The 19,309-nt window shown below is 44.7% G+C and overlaps 1 protein-coding gene across 1 annotated transcript in view; it reads left to right on the forward strand.

Annotated features, from left to right (window-relative positions):
• The first annotated feature begins 1,926 nt into the window (after positions 1-1,926).
• Positions 1,927-19,309, forward strand: part of LOC143419084 (zinc finger BED domain-containing protein 4-like) — a 30,739-nt gene continuing 13,356 nt past the window's right edge. The window contains exons 1-2 of the mRNA XM_076885355.1: positions 1,927-2,288; positions 16,247-16,500. Of these exons, the coding sequence (XP_076741470.1) occupies positions 1,927-2,288; positions 16,247-16,500 (616 nt within the window). The remainder of the gene's footprint in view (positions 2,289-16,246; positions 16,501-19,309) is intronic.

Genomic DNA, 19,309 nt, shown 5'->3' on the forward strand with positions numbered 1-19,309 from the left:
TTCAAAATCACAATAATCTTCCAATTTAGAACTACAAGTTAAAAAACAGAACTAAACACAAATAAAATACACTTCAGCTCAATACTTCTAATTTATTTTCCCAAACCACCCAGAGCCGCAGTATAAGGACAAAAGAGCCGCATGCGGCTCCAGAGCCACAGGTTGCCGACCCCTGGGCTAGACTAAGTTAAGGTGAACTGACAGTCAGCTGAGACTGACTATATACAGTGGCTTGCAAAAGTATTGGGCCCCCTTGAACTTTTCCACATTTTGTCACATTACAGCCACGAACATGAATAAATTTTATTGGACTTCCACATGAAAGACCAACACAAAGTGGTGCACACGTGAGAAGTGAAACGAAAATCAGACATGATTCCAAACATGTTTTACAAATAAATAACTGTAAAGTGGGGTGTGCGTAATTATTCAGCCCCCTGAGTCAATACTTTGTAGAACCAGCTTTTGCTGCAGTTCCAGCTGCCAGTCTTTTAGGGTCTGTCTCTACCTGCTTTGCACATCTACAGCCTGAAATCTTTGCCCATTCTTCTTTGCAAAACAGCTCCAGCTCAGTCAGATCAGATGGGCAGCGTTTGTGAACAGCAGTTGTCAGATCTTGCCACAGATTCTCGATTGGATTTAGATCTGGACTTTGACTGGGCCGTTCTAACACATGGATATGTACAAACTGGAGCAGTTATCACCGGACTCTCCCAAGTTCATCCTGGGTGATTTCAACCACTGTTCCCCTGACAAGTCGCTTAAAGGATACCAACAGTATGTTACATGCAGCACACATCAGGGGAAGACTCTGGATAAATGCTACAGCTCTGTACCAGATGCATTTAAAGCCCCACTCCTCCGCCCTCTCGGCTCAGCAGACCACCACACCGTGCTGCTGGCCTCTGCTTACACCCCAGTCATCAAGAGGATTAAAAAGGTCACCAAAAACATCAAGCAGTGGACAGCGGAAAGTATCCTCATCCTACAAGGATGTTTCGAAGCCACTGACTGGGACAGCCTTCTTTCTCCCTCTGATGACATCAACGAACAAGTCATGGAGTACAAAAACACTGTTGAAAAACAAATTCCCCACATGGGACCTCTGCTCAGCCTGGCAGGGCCTCAAAACCATGGCCTCTGTGGATACTGTGGTCACCACCCCCAGAACCATCCAGGTGGAGGGCAGCAACCCCTCCTCCCTCCCTGATGACCTCAACGCTTTCTACACCAGGTTTGAGATGGACAATATCACCCAGCTTGAGGAGTCCAGATCCTCAGTCAAACCTGGCAGCTCTGCACTCACCTTCAGCACTGAGGACGTGGTGAGAGCCCTCAGAAGGACCAGGGAGAGGAGCTCACCCGGCCCTGACAACATCAGCAGTCGAGCTCTGAGCCACTGTGCAGGGCACCTAGGAAGTGTGTTCTGGACTCTATTTCAACCCTCAGTCGACAGTCACACCGTCCCCCAGCTGTGGAAACACTCCACAGTCATCCTCATCCCCAAAAGAAACAACACAAAGTCTCTGAATGATCTTCGTCCCGTGGCCCTCACCTCCCTGGTGATGAAGGCCATGGAGAAGATCATAAAACAGCACATCGTAAGAGCAACTGACCCCCTGATGGACCCACTCCAGTTTGCTTACCGTGCACGCAGAGGTGTCGATGATGCAAAAATCTTCATCTTGGACTCCATCCACAAACATCTGGAGCTCCCTGATCGCTCCGCCAGACTTCTGTTTGCTGATTTCTCATCAGCGTTCATCACTCTGCAGCCTTATATCCTGCCCACTAAACTTTCCTCCTGATTTTTCCTGGATGATCAGCTAATCCTGTGGATATTGGACTTTTTGACCAACAGGACTGCGGGTCAACAACTCTCTTTCCGGTCTCCGATCCACCTCCACTGGCTCCCCCCAGGGCTGTATGCTCTCCCCCCTGCTCTTCATCCTCTACACCGATGACTGCAGATCCACACAGCCCGACTGTCACCTGGTGAAATATGCTGACGACACAGTTCTCCTGTCACTGCTGTCAGGCCCCTCACAACACCACGGGCCCGCTCTGCAGGAGTTTGTAGAGAGGTGTGACAGCTCCAAACTTGAACTGAACATGAGGAAAACCAAAGAGATGGTGGTGACCTTCTCCAGTAGGCAGAGGGATCTGGCTGCTTCAGTCACCACCACCATCCACGGGAAGCCAGTGGAGGTAGCTGAGGAGTACAAATACCTGGGAACCATCTTTGACAACCTGAAATTCTCTGCCAACACAGAGGAGATTCTCAGGAGGTGCCACCAACGGCTACACCTCCTTATAACTCAACTGCTTTGGAGTCAGCACACCCATCATGATGACTTTTTACTATGCCTTCCTGGAAAGCATCATGACCTCCATCACCTGCTGGTTCCACTCCCTCAGCCTTCATACAGGAACAGACTGCAGCACACTGCATCAGTGTGCTCTAAAATCATTGGTCAATGCTCAGTCCTGCAGGAAATGCAGGACCGAGAGGAGAAGAGCCACCTTTATCGCCAAAGCCACTCTGCTTTTTAACTCCAGACCATTTCCCACATCCATAAACATAAACTACTCTATACTCTTTTTTTAAACTGCTGACGCTTTATTCACTTTATTCACTTATTCAGTCACTTTAATTTTAAAACTGTATATACTGGATTATCTGTGTATTTATTATCTCACTCTTATTGCCTGTTCTTGTTGTCCTTATCTTTAACATCATGCGGCTGTGTGTTATCTTAATTGCCCCTTGGAGATAAATAAAGTCTCTCTGATTCTGATTCTGAGAACTAAAGAGTGGTGTATCTATAAGCACATAAATAGTGAAATCAAGACCTTTTATGTGAATGGAAGGATTTACCCATTTGATTCTAGATTTACCAATGTGGAAAAATGCTGTCTTTTTCTAGTCCCTGTCAGTACTCTCACGGCTGCGTTTTGGATTAACTGAAGGCTTTTCAGGGAGTTCTTTGGACAGCCAGATAATAATGAATTACAGTAGCCCAGCCTAGATTAATAAATTCATTCAACCAGTCCAACTCTGCTGCTGGCCCTTTGCAAACCACAGTAAACACTCAGTGAGTATTAACACATAGCAAAAGCCAACAACAACAACAAAAAACACATTACATAAAAGTATTCATGTCATGAAGGCACCTTTACAACTTTCCTTGGGTTCAGGTAAATTAACATAGCGGGACAACTAGCAAATAGTAGCTGTGCTCCTTCTTGCATTACTTTGCAGGTGCACTGCTAACAAGCAGAAATGTAGCCCAAAATTGTGGCAGATATTTCCAAACGAAACATAAACACAAACTCCTCACACTCTAATCGGAAAGTGCATGAACCTCTTAATAAACACATTATATGCTTAGTTTAATTAAAAAATGCTATGTCATACAGTAGAACACTACAAAACCAATGTGGTATGCCACTGGCAGTGCTTACCTTTGCAAACCACAGTGAACACTGAACCAAGATGGCACCGGCGGAAATGAGAAACCTGAACTACGGTGTCCTGCAGAGGATGCAGCTCAACAGCGACACCCTGTGACTTATTCCAGTCACTGCCTTACATATGTCTTCAAGTGATATTGAAGGCATACAATATAGGCATACATCTCTATGATATATAGAGACGAAACAGTTCTGGATGGCGGCAGCATGCCCAGCAGTCATGCAGGAGCTGAGGTGGAGAGAAAGGTTCTGGCATGTTCACAGGAAGAGAGAAGTGATTGAAGATGTAAATGTCCTTGGTGATACACTCAGAGGGCAAAACAGTTCTTTAGGTTGTTCATAAACAGTCGTTAGCTATTTAGCAGCGCGAACAGGAGCCGTTGACCTATGGTGATAGAGAGGAAAAAAGTCTGTCTCACTCACCACCGGGTACTGCTCCGCACGAGAAGAGCAGCAGTGACAGCAGGAGCCTCGTGGAGAGAGAAGAGATGCTGAGTTATGGAGCATCCGTTATGCCAAGACAGGAGGCAGAGTTGCTGAGCCATGTCAAGGTGAAAGACCTTGTTGATGAGGAGGCAGTGGGGCAGCCAAAGATTGGCGAGCGACACCCACTTTCCACTACTGAGGCTCAGGTGCAGGTGGGGCGGCAGGGGTGGAGTGCAGCTTTTGAGGGACCCCAGAGCCAGACAAGTCCTGTTGAAAATGTGCTTCTACTCGGGTTTGAGCAACGGTTTCTACCTCCAGAAGGGAAACCGCTGCTTGCTCCTGCTTGTATAGTTTGAGGTCCACTGGGTCCATTATAGCGGCACAGGTCCGGTCTTTCTGTCACATCAGGTCTGTGGAAAAATGGAGAGAGGACCCAAATGGACTTACGCATTTATTATAGACAATAAAATAGGAATGGGATGGGAAATTAAGATGGACTGACAGCTGGGTCAGGGGATGACTTTTTAAGTAATAGTCTAATTACTGCCACCTTAAAAGCCTGAGTTATATAGCTAATTAATAGAGACAGATTGATCTTTAAGATAGATAGATATTTAATATTGAAGCATTAACTAATTGTAGGACTTCTTTGAACAGTCTTCTATGAATGCAGTGACCTTGAACCTGCAGGTAAACCCCTTAACTCACCACAGTCGGCACACGATCTGTGATGGAGGACACAACTGTCCTGGTTCTTCTTCTATTTGCTCTTCTTAAAACGTTTTCTTCACACCTTAAGATAAAAATCAAGCTGCATTATTACATCATTACCAAAAAATATTGTACGGATATAAATAATAATACAATTGTCCATCCACCCATCCATTGTCTTCCACTTATTCACGGCTGGGGCAGCAGCCTAAGCCGAGAAACCCAGACCCCCCTTTTCCCTAGCCACATCCTCCAGCTTACTCTTTGAGTCACAACCCATAGCTTAAGACCATAGATGAAGGTAGGGACATGGATTGAATGGTAAATTGAGAGCTTCACTTTTACACTTAGCTCTCTCGTCACCCCAATGGACTGGTACACTATCCGCATAACTGCAGCTGTGGCCACCATTTCATCTATCAAGGTTTTATTTAATCTCTCCCCTAACTCGTGAACAAGAATGTGAGATACCTCCACTTCTCCACTTGTGGTAACAACTCTTCTCTGACCGAGGGTGGCACTCCACCCTTTGCTGGTTGACAATCATGGCCACAGATTTGGAGGTGCTGATTTTCATTCCTGCCACTTCACACTCTGCTGTTAACTGCTCTAATGCGAGCTGGAGGCCACCACGTGATGAAGCCAAGAAAATCACATCATCTGCAAAAAAGCACAGATAAAATTCTGAGGCCAGCAAAGTAGGAGCTTGCTGCCACCTGGCTAATCCCAGTAATTCTGTCCACAAAAATGATGAACATAATCAGTGAGAAAGGGCAGTCCTGGTGAAATCCAAAACCCAACGAAAATGGGACACCAGACACTCTACACTTCTGAAGCACCCCTCCATAGGGCACTCCGAGGGATGCTGTTTAATGCAAAACAGATGTAGATTGGTCGGTCAAACTCCCACACTCCCTCAAATATATTTGAGAGGATAAAGATCAGATCCAGTGTTCCACGACCAGGACAGAAACCCCATTGCACCTCTGTGTCCGAAGTTTAACAACCAGTACTGTGGAATAGACCTACCTACCCAGGTAGACTGAGGAGTGTGATCCTCTTGTGTACATCCACCTCTCTCCCTTCTTAAAGATGGGAACCACCACCTCAGTCTGCCGGTCCAGAGGCACTGCCCCAGATCTCCATGCAATGTTGCAGAGATGTGTCATTCAAGATAGCCCTACAACATCTAAAGCCTTTAGGAACTCAGGGAAAACTTCGCTTACCCCAGGGCTCCAGCCAACAAGAAGCTGTTTAGCTACCTCAGTGGCATTACCCTAGTGATGGGCCAGTTATTCCTCGTCCCCCAGACTGCTTCTTGTGCAGAAGGCATCTCAGCGGGATGCAGCTGTTACGGTTTGGAGGAGGACTCAAGCACAGGACTCCGGTTCTGATGCTCACAAGAAGGATTTATTTACAATTCACCAGGTGTATATACAAGAAGGTGCGGGGGGGGGGGGGGGGGGGGGGGGGGGTGCTATATACAGCTGAGTGAGGGAAGAAGGGGTCTCCAGGGAAGTCCATGGGGACACTGCCACACGGGAATCACACGGGGGAAAATCCAGGAAGCTCTGTAGACAGGGTTAAGTACGACGCACAAAGGAAAATACTCTTAACTAGACTTGCTGTAGCTTGACTTCACTAACGCGCGGTAGACAACGATCCAGTGATGAACAGCAGTCGCCTCCTGGTTTAAATGCTGATCGTCTTAATGAGACCCAGGTGTCTCATCTGTCGAGGGCGTGAACCCACAATGAGTTCCACCCCGGCGAGAGAAAGAGCTGATCAGCGTGCAGCTGATCCGCCTGGCCGTGACAGCAGCTTTCCCCTGCAGAGGACAAATGGTCAAAATAGCTTAAATCTACAATGTATATGCAGCTCAACAGCGACACCCTGTGATTTATTCCAGTCAATGCCTTACATATGTCTTCAAATGATATTGAAGGCATGCAATATAGGCATACATCTCTATGATATATAGAGCTGCATGATGGTTTGCCAGTCATGGTCACACCAAAGTCCTCCCACACTTGAGGCTTTGTTTCAGCTACTGCATGAGTCATGTTCTGCTTGCCAGTGTGCATCAGCTGCCTCTGGAGTCCTACATGCTAACGAAGCCCTACAGTGCTAAGCCTTTGTTTGGCTTGTTTGTTTGGCTCAGCGCTCTGTGGAGGGCGATGGTGATCCTTCATGGACCAATTTGCTCTGGGAGGGGGGTAGACAGTCTCTGATATGCTGAGGCACTCAAAACACTTGATGACTACAGACCTCAGTGTAGCAAGTATAAGATTTACAGCCATGCCAACAATAAACCACGTAAGCTGAAGTGTTCTCCAGCTGCTCCAAGGTTTGCTTACACATTCCAGAAAGACCCATACGTGCCATGGACAGTACATGTGGATTGAGCTGTGTGAGAGAGGAGGGAAGCAGTGGCATGGCTTTTTCAAATAACTGTTACGGCTTATCACCCAGAAACAAGAAGAGGCTCAAAGTGAAGTGAACAGAACTTTATTTACATGCACAAGGTAAATACAGAGGAGGCAAAAGCTAAAACTAAGAACAAGGCTGGAATGCATGGATATGAACTATGAGTCCTCTGACTAGGAGCTTAAAGCTATGAACATAAACTACGGTAGCAAAATGCTATGAACATGGACTATGGTATTTCACACTAGAGGGGATGGAACATGAACCGTGGCTGGCAGAGCTTGGCAGTGGTGCAAGACTGGATGATGGTGAGTAATGACAGAGGAAATCCACAGTGGCAGTCTGAACAGTCTCACTTGTTTGAGAGCTGTAGCGCTGGCCAAGCAGGGTCGCTGGATGAATTGGGAGAGTGTGGAAAAGAGGAAACCTCAGAAACCTCATGGAGAGAAATCTGGGGAATGGAGTCTAATAGACTAAGTTTCATAATCCGAGTGACATACAATGTGCTACCTACCCCAATAAATCTGCAGCTGTGGTTTTGAAAGGACCCATCCTGCCCCCTGTGTACAGTCCCAGCCACACTCAAACACATCTTGGTTGGTTGTAGGACTAGCCTTACTCAGGGCAGATACACATGGAGACACAGCCAGGTCCTCAGGTGTCTAGCTGAGAAAGTTGAGTGCAAAAGAAAATCCACACAACAATGTGTGCTGCTGGTAAAGTTTCTGGGCTGCCTTTTCACATAACAACCATCCCCCAAGATTATCTCCTTTTAAAGCAATGCACTATCAGGGACTGTAACATCTGGTCCTTTTACTGAGTGCAGGTGGAGTAATGCAGGAAGGGGGAAGCGAGGAAACAAGGCCTGGGTGAGTCTAGTGGAGTAATGATCCTTGATTTCAGACCGTGAAGGCAGGGAGGCAGGCAGGTGAGACTGGAGAAAACAGACTGAGGCTACGTCCACACTGATGTGTTTTCATCATTGACCGTGGCTCAAGAGTTGGGAGTTCGCCTTGTAATCGGAAGGTTGCCGGTTCGAGCCCCAGCTCGGGCAGTCTCGGTCGTTGTGTCCTTGGGCAAGACACTTCACCTACCGCCTACTGGTGTTGGCCAGAAGGGCCGATGGCGCGATATGGCAGCCTCGCTTCTGTCAGTCTGCCCCAGCTGTGGCTACAACTGTAGCTGCCTCCACCAGTGTGTGAATAGGTGGATGACTGGGTGCGTAAAGTGCGTTGGGGTCCCTAGGCGGGACTAGTAAAAGTGCTATACAAATACAGGCCATTTACCATTCATTTGAAAACGCATCGTTTTCTCTCCGTTTCGGCCTCCCGTCCACACTGAGATGGCGTTTTCCCCAAGGAAAAATGCAGCGTTTTGAAAACGCTCTCGAAAACACAGACATTTCAAAACGGAGCTGTCCCGTCGCAGTGTGGACACTTGAAAACGATGACGCATTTTAGTCATGTGACCAATTAAACAGAGATAGCGGAGGGCATTATGCAGCAGTTGTTTTGTTTGCTCTCAATTCTGACAGCCCTATTAAAGGTTAATATCAGTCTGTACATGCTCCAGATAGCTTTTCTTCAAATTATTTAATTCTCACTTGCTTTGGCAACTTTGTACTTTTGTGTTACTCGCAGCAACAACCCCACCTCATTGTTAGTCCATTTAAAAAATGCTTTTCTTCAACATTTTGCCGCAACATTTCAACGACCCGGAAAGTAAATAAATGGCTGACAGAAATGAGGCAGGGCGAATCTTCTTGCGCTTCACGCATGCGCAGTACTGAAACGTAAGCGTTTTCGGCCGTTTCAATCTGGACGCACAACTCTGTGAAAACGACTGAAAACGCTAGTGTGGACGGGGGTGTATCCCGGCTACCATAGGGCAATATACCCTGGACAGGTCTGTCGCACGGCTAACACAGACAGACATACAATCATTCACTCTCACATTCAGACCTAGGCCCACTAACTTTGGTCTTTGGACTGTAGAGGGAAGCCCGGATATCCAGAGAGAACACACCCAGACATGGGAAGAACAAGAAAACTCCACACAGGCACACAGAAAGGCCTGGCCCAAATGGTGGCTTTGAACCCAAGACCGTCCTGCTGTGAGGCCACAGTATTGCCCACTCATTACTGCCATTGCTGCATCAAAAGACAAGGAAAACTTCACAGTGCTGATATGCTGACTATTTCTCACTGCAGCCACTGCATGGTCCTTTAAAGGCTTACAGACACACATGCTCACTCAGTCAGAAACACACCTGTCAGATACACATGAACAAACATCAAATCTATCTCATACAGGAAGTACAGTACTGACAGAACCCATTTTTGGCCTCTGACTAATATAAAAATGCTTTTATTTAATTTTATACTTTATACTTTAAATTGTAAATATAGCTTATTTTATTTGATATTCATGTACTTGTCATAATCTATTCCGTTTTGCATTTAAGCATGAAACTTGTTAATGTATATTGAAGGGGGGGTTTTTTTGCTACAAAATTACAAAGCTTAAAAGCCAAGGATAAAATTTACATTTTACTTACTGAATTTATCCACAGATTGTTTAGCACATTAACAAAACAAGTGCTACTATTTCTTTATGTTGTTGCTTCTCAGCTAAGATTAGGCCTTGGTACACATTTGGTTTTTGTTATGGTTTTTGGGGGGTATACCCATGGTATGGGTTAACCATTTTTCACTCTCCATTTTATTTTTCTCTTCGTGTCAGTAATGAAGCAGAAGATCTGTCTAAAGTTACTCCTCTGTTGGGGTCCTGTTGTATGATCTGCTACACTCCCTTCTTTGTGTCTGAGGTACAGTGGCAATTCTTTGTTTTTTTTTTTAAATATGATGATGAGATTCTGCTGGTACACAAGCTTTACCTTGATAATGTGTACATGGGTACATCATTGTCCATAATAAAATTTGTGGATTTAAAGTTGCTCTGTCAGCCAGTGATTACCCAGTGGACTTCCCTGAGATAAAAAAGTTACCTAAAGCTTTCCTGACATGTGTGATTACTTAGGGCCAAAAAAGTTGTGGAACCAGAAGGAAAAGTGAACCACTTTCTAAGTGACCTCTGCGATCCGCTATTAAATAAAAGTGATGTGCAATCTGTTGATAGGAGTAAAACCTGTGAGGATGTACTTCGGAGACATGCAGCCGCCATCTTTATTGGCCTAGCATGCAGAAGGATGTGAAATTATTTTGCTGTCATACATGTCAGGTTTGCCAGAGGTAACACATGGGCCAGCAAAGGACCTCCAGTGTGTCTGCAACTGGCCTTGTGCTGGCCCATGTGCGGGCTACCTCAGGGAAACCAGGTCTGGGCCACCAAAGGGCCGTCATTCACACTGTGTGAAAGCACACTGTGTGGGCCAGATCCAGGCCATATGAATTTTGAAATTTGGGACCTATAGCTGTTCACATACAGATTACATAGTTTTAGTATTCCTAAAGTATAACACTTTAGGAATAAAATAGGGTCTGGAAATATCTACTGAAAAAAAGAGATTTATGATGGGGTTTAATTAACGGAGTAAGCATTCATGTACACGTGTTCTGCTGCATCATCTGAATCACAGAATCCTAACTAACCATACATTGTGAACGGCTGCAGCAGCACGGGGAATCCAGTAAATTTTAAATTAAAAGACAAGTGTAGACTAAATGCCCGATTTTGTGTAGTCTTTCCGAATGTGGTTTCAAGCCATGAGAAAGACTATACAAAATCGTATCAGAGATACCAGCTCAATTATATGCACCTGGTGTATTCCCAGGTTAAGACTGTCTTATCTAATTCCAGTTCTTACAAAACAACTTTAAGTGACTTTATTTTCATTTTCTTTGTGGAAAACATTTTTTTTCACAGCAGTTGTTCTTGAAATCAACACTGACAGAATATTTCTTCTGCTTCAGTTGATCCTGCTGGCTAAGATGGACCTGTCACCGGCACCAGATTTTTTAAGGACATTGTCCACAATTTTGTCATATCTAGACTGTGGTCTGAATCCTCTTATCTACTTTTCACATGAAGATTTTCGTGAAGCAGGACTGACCCTGCTGTGGAACAAAAGAAAACCAATGTCTGCAGTGCCTGTTCTCACTGCTATCACTAAATATAAGCTGTAAAATATAAGCTGTCCAAAATAAAATTTTAGAGGGGAACCAAACAAAAGCTGGCAAGTTTTTTTTTTACATGTTGGAACAAAAGCTCTGTTTGCCCTATGTGAAATCCTTGGTTTAGTTAGGTGGAATATTGCTTCTCTCTTTGTTTCTTTGCCTGAAGCTTTATATTGGCCCTTACTGCAACGTCATACTGAAGCAAACTCACTCGCTCACTGTGGAAGTGCAAAAACACCCCAAACCTTACAGCAGTAATCAGTGATATACATAACATCATTCTACCTTTTGATCAGCCCCAGTCAGTGATCGGGGACAAGGTACGTTTATTAACTTATACTATAAACTTACACTTTTTTCTTCAATTAGGCTACCATAAGCCCTTTAGCAATTGAGCTTTGGGAAAGTAATTTAAAGTAAACTGAAATGTCTGTAAACATGGAAAGCAAGAGAGAAGCCTGTGAACCACAGGTATAGACAGACAGGTATAGTCCACTGAATAGACAGAGTCACCAGAGAAGCACACTCATCTATACAATTCCCAGCTTCTATATCACACACATTTTACAGCATGAGAGCATACAGTGGGGCAAAAAAGTATTTAGTCAGCCACCGATTGTGCAAGTTCCCCCACCTAAAATGATGACAGAGGTCAGTAATTTGCACCAGAGGTACACTTCAACTGTGAGAGACAGAATGTGAAAAAAAAATCCATGAATCCACATGGTAGGATTTGTAAAGGATTTATTCGTAAATTAGGGTGGAAAATAAGTATTTGGTCACCTCAAACAAGGAAAATCTCTGGCTCTCACAGACCTGTAACGTCTTCTGTAAGAAGCTTTTCTGTCCCCCACTCGTTACCTGTATGAATGGCACCTGTTTGAACTCATCATCTGTATAAAAGACACCTGTCCACAGCCTCAAACAGTCAGACTCCAAACTCCGCCATGGCCAAGACCAAAGAGCTTTCGAAGGACACCAGGAAAAGTATTGTAGACCTGCACCAGACTGGGAAGAGTGAATCTACAATAGGCAAGCAGCTTGGTGTGAAAAAATCAACTGTGGGAGCAATCATCAGAAAATGGAAGACATACAAGACCACTGATAATCTCCCTCGATCTGGGGCTCCACGCAAGATCTCATCCCGTGGGGTCAAAATGATCATGAGAACGGTGAGCAAAGATCCCAGAACCACACGGGGGGACCTGGTGAATGACCTGCAGAGAGCTGGGACCAAAGTAACAAAGGTCACCATCAGTAACACACTACAACGGCAGGGAATCAAATCCCGCAGTGCCAGACGTGTTCCGCTGCTGAAGCCAGTGCATGTCCAGGCCCGTCTGAAGTTTGCCAGAGAGCACATGGATGATACAGCAGAGGATTGGGAGAATGTCATGTGGTCAGATGAAACCAAAGTAGAACTTTTTGGTATAAACTCAACTCGTCGTGTTTGGAGGACGAAGAATACTGAGTTGCATCCCAAGAACACCATACCTACTGTGAAGCATGGGGGTGGAAACATCATGCTATGGGGCTGTTTTTCTGCCAAGGGGACAGGACGACTGATCCGTGTTAAGGACAGAATGAATGGGGCCATGTATCGTGAGATTTTGAGCCAAAACCTCCTTCCATCAGTGAGAACTTTGAAGATGAAACGAGGCTGGGTCTTCCAACATGACAATGATCCAAAACACACCGCCCGGGCAACAAAGGAGTGGCTCCGTAAGAAGCATTTGAAAGTCCTGGAGTGGCCTAGCCAGTCTCCAGACCTCAACCCCATAGAAAATCTGTGGCGGGAGTTGAAAGTCCGTGTTGCTCGGCGACAGCCCCAAAACATCACTGCTCTCGAGAAGATCTGCATGGAGGAATGGGCCAAAATACCAGCTACTGTGTGTGCAAACCTGGTAAAGACCTATAGTAAACGTTTGACCTCTGTTATTGCCAACAAAGGTTATGTTACAAAGTATTGAGTTGTATTTTTGTTATTGACCAAATACTTATTTTCCACCCTGATTTACGAATAAATTCTTTACAAATCCTACCATGTGGATTCATGGATTTTTTTTTCACATTCTGTCTCTCACAGTTGAAGTGTACCTCTGGTGCAAATTACTGACCTCTGTCATCATTTTAGGTGGGGGAACTTGCACAATCGGTGGCTGACTAAATACTTTTTTGCCCCACTGTATTTTCAACATAACAGTATTTGAGCCCTTTACAAAAGCACAAAGACAAGTTACTCATCCATGAGAACATCATCCTTTGGACATCAATGAGAACATCTCTTTGAGGCCTTGCTGAAGTCTGCTCTCTTCTCTCATTTATCTTTTGAGCACCAATTTTTATTTGGCTTGCTTCACATAATTTGAAATGCTGTGCCACTGATTTTTTTATCAGAAGCTGAGGGACTGATTTTTATAACTTTTTTATGGCATTTGCTGAAAAACATTGTCAACATGTTAACAAGCATTTTTTTTTTTACAAATGACAGAGAAGGGTGGTGAAGTACAAATAACATACCTCCCAGTCTTACTTGATACCATAATTAGGGTAGAGCAGGTTGGTTATGACACATATTCTTCCATGAACTGTTAATCATTGATTCATCGTTCAATAGTCAAAACCTAATGTACTCGCTCAAAGTGGGAATCCTTTACATTTTTGCAGTTAGCTTTATCAGGCTTTATTAGATCCATAAAAACAACTGAGAACAGAATCCACATTCGATGACTCTAATTTGAATTGATGCATCACTGATATCATAAAAATATGCCAGATGTTTTTTATATCTGATGCTAAAATGAAAGCATTTAAGCATAAAAAAGGGCTTGTATGGATGAGTGTGAATGAGTGCTCCAGGAGAGTAGAAAAGCGCCATAACAAAATTAGTTCATTTAGCATTTACCAAAATTCATTTTGTCCAAGATTTTCCAAGAGGTAACCCGAGCAATGATAAGCAATTCAGTGTAAACATGTGAGAACAAAGAAGAACCACATCAATATCAAAGTGACTGAACTCCTCTCCATTTTAAGTCTTGATCATCTAAATATGAAAACTTTTTGGGATTTCCATTTTAAAGTTTTTAGTCTTAATCTAGCAACCCTGAAACTTACTCAGCCACTCAAGTCAGTCATTACAAACGTATACCCATGGATTGCCAAGGGTACTTGGTGACATCAGTTTTGACAACACAAGGAATGCCATAGTTCCTTGGGCCAGCTATCGTTATATGGCTCAGCACAAACCAATCTGGCAAAAACAAAACAAAAAAAATATCACAGCCTTTACATGACTAACTGCAAAACATTTCTTATACTCAGGGACTTAGTTGTGTGACAACCAACTCCAGGGCCAGTGAGACAACTATCTCCAACTGACTGCTTTCATCAAATGTAGAAGTGGTCTTTTCTAACTAGAACAGCTAACTGTGCTACAGAAACACAAAACTACTCACTCAAAAAATTATCCGAACTTGCACTGGAATAATGTCTCAGCAACAAGTGTGTTTGAGTTTTTTCAGCACCAAAATTATATGAATTAGTGTAACTCAGAATTCATCTGAGGGAGCACAGTTAGTTTATTGGGTGCACGTGGCCCAGCAACAGCCAGCATTCTTATCATTGCCCACTGTGTCCCCACATTTCCTGATGAGGTGATACATTTAGCTTTGATTTGATATAAAAAAAAACACCCAGCACGCCCCTGCGGGCGGTTTATCCTTCAAGCTCAGGTCCTCTACCAGAGGCCTGGGAGCTTGAGGGTCCTGCGCAGTATCTTAGCTGTTCCCAGGACTGCGCTCTTCTGGACAGAGATCTCCGATGCTGGAGCCACTCGCCTAGCTTGGGAGTCACCGCACCTAGTGCTCCGATTACCACGGGGACCACCGTTACCTTCACCCTCCACATCCTCTCGAGCTCTTCTCTGAGCCCTTGGTATTTCTCCAGCTTCTCGTGTTCCTTCTTCCTGATATTGCTGTCATTCGGAACCGCTACATCGATCACTACGGCCGTCTTCTTCTGTTTGTCTACCACCACTATGTCCGGTTGGTTAGCCACCACCATTTTGTCCGTCTGTATCTGGAAGTCCCACAGGATCTTAGCTCGGTCATTCTCCACCACCCTTGGGGGCATCTCCCATTTTGACCTCGGGACTTCCAGGTTATACTCGGCACAGATGTTCCTGTACACTATGCCGGCCACTTGGTTATGGCGTTCCATGTATGCCTTGCCTGCTAGCATCTTGCACCCTGCTGTTATGTGCTGGATTGTCTCTGGGGCATCTTTACACAGCCTGCACCTGGGGTCTTGCCTGGTGTGATAGACCCCAGCCTCTATGGATCTTGTGCTTAGTGCTTGTTCTTGTGCTGCCATGATTAGTGCCTCTGTGCTGTCTTTCAGTCCAGCTTTGTCCAGCCACTGGTAGGATTTCTGGATATCAGCCACCTCCTCTATCTGCCGGTGGTACATACCGTGCAGGGGCCTGTCCTTCCATGATGGTTCTTCCTCTTCCTCCTCTTTCTTGGGTTTCTGCTGCCTGAGGTATTCACTGAGCACTCGGTCAGTTGAGGCCATCTTCCTGGTCGAGAATGATTAAGGCAGTTGCTAGACTCAAGCGCTATGTGAAAGAAGCAATGGATCACAAGAGTAGATCACACGACATCAGTAGTCTACAAGAGAGAAAGGAAGCAGAGTTAACAATCATAAAGATGGTTCAAGAAACAGCCTTTGTTCAGGAAATAAAAACCTTGCAACACCACAATGTGATGCAGATTGAAGACAAGATTAACAAGTTACACAAGTTATGTCCACTTCTTATGTCCACTTCTTGATGACCAAGGCATTCTTCGGGTAGGCGGACGCTTAACACATGCAGCTTTGCATCCCAATGTCAAGCATCCAGCAATCCTGCCAAGAGACAGTCACGTGTCGGCACTACTGGCCGAACATTATCACGAGAAGACATACCATAAAGGATGAGGGATCACCATGAATGAACTTCGAGCTAATGGATTCTGGATTCTTGGATGCAGCAAGATTGTGTCATCTTACATCTATAAATGTGTAAAATGCAGAAGGTTCAGAAGGCGCACAGAGCAGCAGAAGATTGCAGACCTCCCGGAGGATCGGATAGAGACCACACCGCCATACACCTACTGTGGGATGGACTGCTTTGGTCCTTTTTATGTGAAAGAAGGCCGCAAGGAGCTAAAGCGTTATGACTTGCTAATCACTTGCATGTGCTCTAGAGCAGTGCATCTTGAAATGCTTGACGATCTCTCTACGGATTCCCTCATCAACTCCTTGCGTGCATTCATAGCTATCAGAGGTACAGTTCGCCAGATAAGATGCGATCAAGGCATGAATTCTGTCGGCACTAGAAATGAGTTTATTGAAGCATTTAAGGAAATGGATCAAACCAAGCTAGGGAAACTGGACTGCGAGTTTCTCATGAACACCCCAGCATCTAGTCATATGAGTGGTGTCTGGGAAAGACATATTCGCACCATAAGAAGTGTTCTCACGTCCATTCTGGAACAATCAGCCAAACAACTCGACAGCTCCTCTCTGAGGACATTCCTGTATGAAGTCATGGCAGTGATTAATAGCAGACCATTGACTACTGACCATCTACAGGGAGTGCAGAATTATTAGGCAAGTTGTATTTTTGAGGAATAATTCTATTATTGAACAACAACCATGTTCTCAATGAACCCAAAAAACTCATTAATATCAAAGCTGAATGTTTTTGGAAGTAGTTTTTAGTTTTAGCTATTTTAGGGGGATATCTGTGTGCAGGTGACTATTACTGTGCATAATTATTAGGCAACTTAACAAAAAACAAATATATACCCATTTCAATTATTTATTTTTACCAGTGACACCAATATAACATCTCCACATTCACAAATATACATTTCTGACATTCAAAAACAAAACAAAAACAAATCAGCGACCAATATAGCCACCTTTCTTTGCAAGGACACTCAAAAGCCTGCCATCCATGGATTCTGTCAGTGTTTTGATCTGTTCACCATCAACATTGCGTGCAGCAGCAACCACAGCCTCCCAGACACTGTTCAGAGAGGTGTACTGTTTTCCCTCCTTGTAAATCTCACATTTGATGATGGACCACAGGTTCTCAATGGGGTTCAGATCAGGTGAACAAGGAGGCCATGTCATTAGTTTTTCTTCTTTTATACCCTTTCTTGCCAGCCACGCTGTGGAGTACTTGGATGCGTGCAGTGTTGGGGAGTAACGGAATACATGTACCGCCGTTACGTATTTAAAATACAAAATATGAGTAACTGTATTCCGTTACAGTTACCGTTTAAAAAGGTGGTATTCAGAATACAGTTACTTTGTTGAAATAAATGGATTACACTGCGGTACTTTCCTGTTTCATTTTGTCGCGGGTCAGGACTGTTTGGGTTTTATTTGACAGCTACGTTCTGTTGTTCCAGGCGGCAGCGTTACGGTTGCCATGGTTACAGGGCGACACGCTCTCTCTCTCTGCGACTGTGTGTTTCCTGGGTGAGAGAGCGCCTTTTCGTTGTTGTTGTTGTTGTGCTAAGCTAACAGGCAGAATGCTACAAGTATAGCTCTAAAGAATGTAGCATCATGGGCAGTGTAGTCCGTGCTGCAGGGAGAATGGACTGCCATACACGTTATGGGTCTGTGAGCGCGAGGAGGGAGAAAAAGGGGAGTGGAAAGGTACGAGTTGTCATCGAGGAAAAACGGGAGCTGGAAGCATGTAAATATAATAATAACCACTTCAGCCAAGAAGAGAGCCTGACGAGCCCAGTTGTAAGTAAGCTATTTAGACTCGACTGTACACCGTGTTCCTGTTTTCCTCCGAAAACAATAAGTTCCGTTGGAGCAGCCTTTCAACGCCTCTCTCTGTCTCTCGCAAGAAAAGTTGACCCACACAACAAAGTAAAGCTATTTTTCGGCTACGAGCCGACAGGGACCCCGCCGTATTAGTCAGAGGTCCCTTTACTACAGTTCGGAGTCGCGGACCTTCAGTAATAGTAATAAATCACACAGCAATAGTACATTCATGTTGTTGTAAAAAGCATGATAATATATTAAGTAATCCAAAGTATTCAGAATACGTTACTGTCATTGAGTAACGGAACGGAATACGTTACAGAATACATTTTGGGGCATGTATTCTGTATTCTGTAATGGAATACATTTTAAAAGTAACCTTCTCAACACTGGATGCGTGTGATGGAGCATTGTCCTGCATGAAAATCATGTTTTTCTTGAAGGATGCAGACTTCTTCCTGTACCACTGCTTGAAGAAGGTGTCTTCCAGAAACTGGCAGTAGGACTGGGAGTTGAGCTTGACTCCATCCTCAACCTGAAAAGGCCCCACAAGCTCATCTTTGATGATACCAGCCCAAACCAGTACTCCACCTCCACCTTGCTGGCGTCTGAGTCGGACTGGAGCTCTCTGCCCTTTACCAATCCAGCCACGGGCCCATCAAGACTCACTCTCATTTCATCAGTCCATAAAACCTTAGAAAAACCAGTCTTGAGATATTTCTTGGCCCAGTCTTGACGTTTCAGCTTGTGAGTCTTGTTCAGTGGTGGTCGTCTTTCAGCCTTTCTTACCTTGGCCATGTCTCTGAGTATTGCACACCTTGTGCTTTTGGGCACTCCAGTGATGTTGCAGCTCTGAAATATGGCCAAACTGGTGGCAAGTGGCATCTTGGCAGCTGCACGCTTGACTTTTCTCAGTTCATGGGCAGTTATTTTGCACCTTGGTTTTTCCACACGCTTCTTGCGACCCTGTTGACTATTTTGAATGAAACGCTTGATTGTTCGATGATCACGCTTCAGAAGCTTTGCAATTTTGTAGTGATGTGACGTTCTGTATCGAGGCTTCGAAACGTGTGTCGAGTAATGGAGGGGGCGTTTCCGCGAAGCGCGTATCGAGGTATGCTTCATTTATGGGAGGAGCTGAAAATGATGACGTCCGAAGCCTCGCTGCCCGGCTGTACCACGTGACTGGTTCAGGAAGCGGTTCGAACTTTGCCGCGAGCTATGACAGCGATATAAACCCCTCAGACTTCATTCAAAATGTGGGTGTTTGATGGAGAGTTGCGGTTAGTGAGAGTTGGAGACAGTTT

This window comes from Maylandia zebra, linkage group LG6 (assembly GCF_041146795.1).
Source record: "Maylandia zebra isolate NMK-2024a linkage group LG6, Mzebra_GT3a, whole genome shotgun sequence".
Taxonomy (NCBI): domain Eukaryota; kingdom Metazoa; phylum Chordata; class Actinopteri; order Cichliformes; family Cichlidae; genus Maylandia; species Maylandia zebra.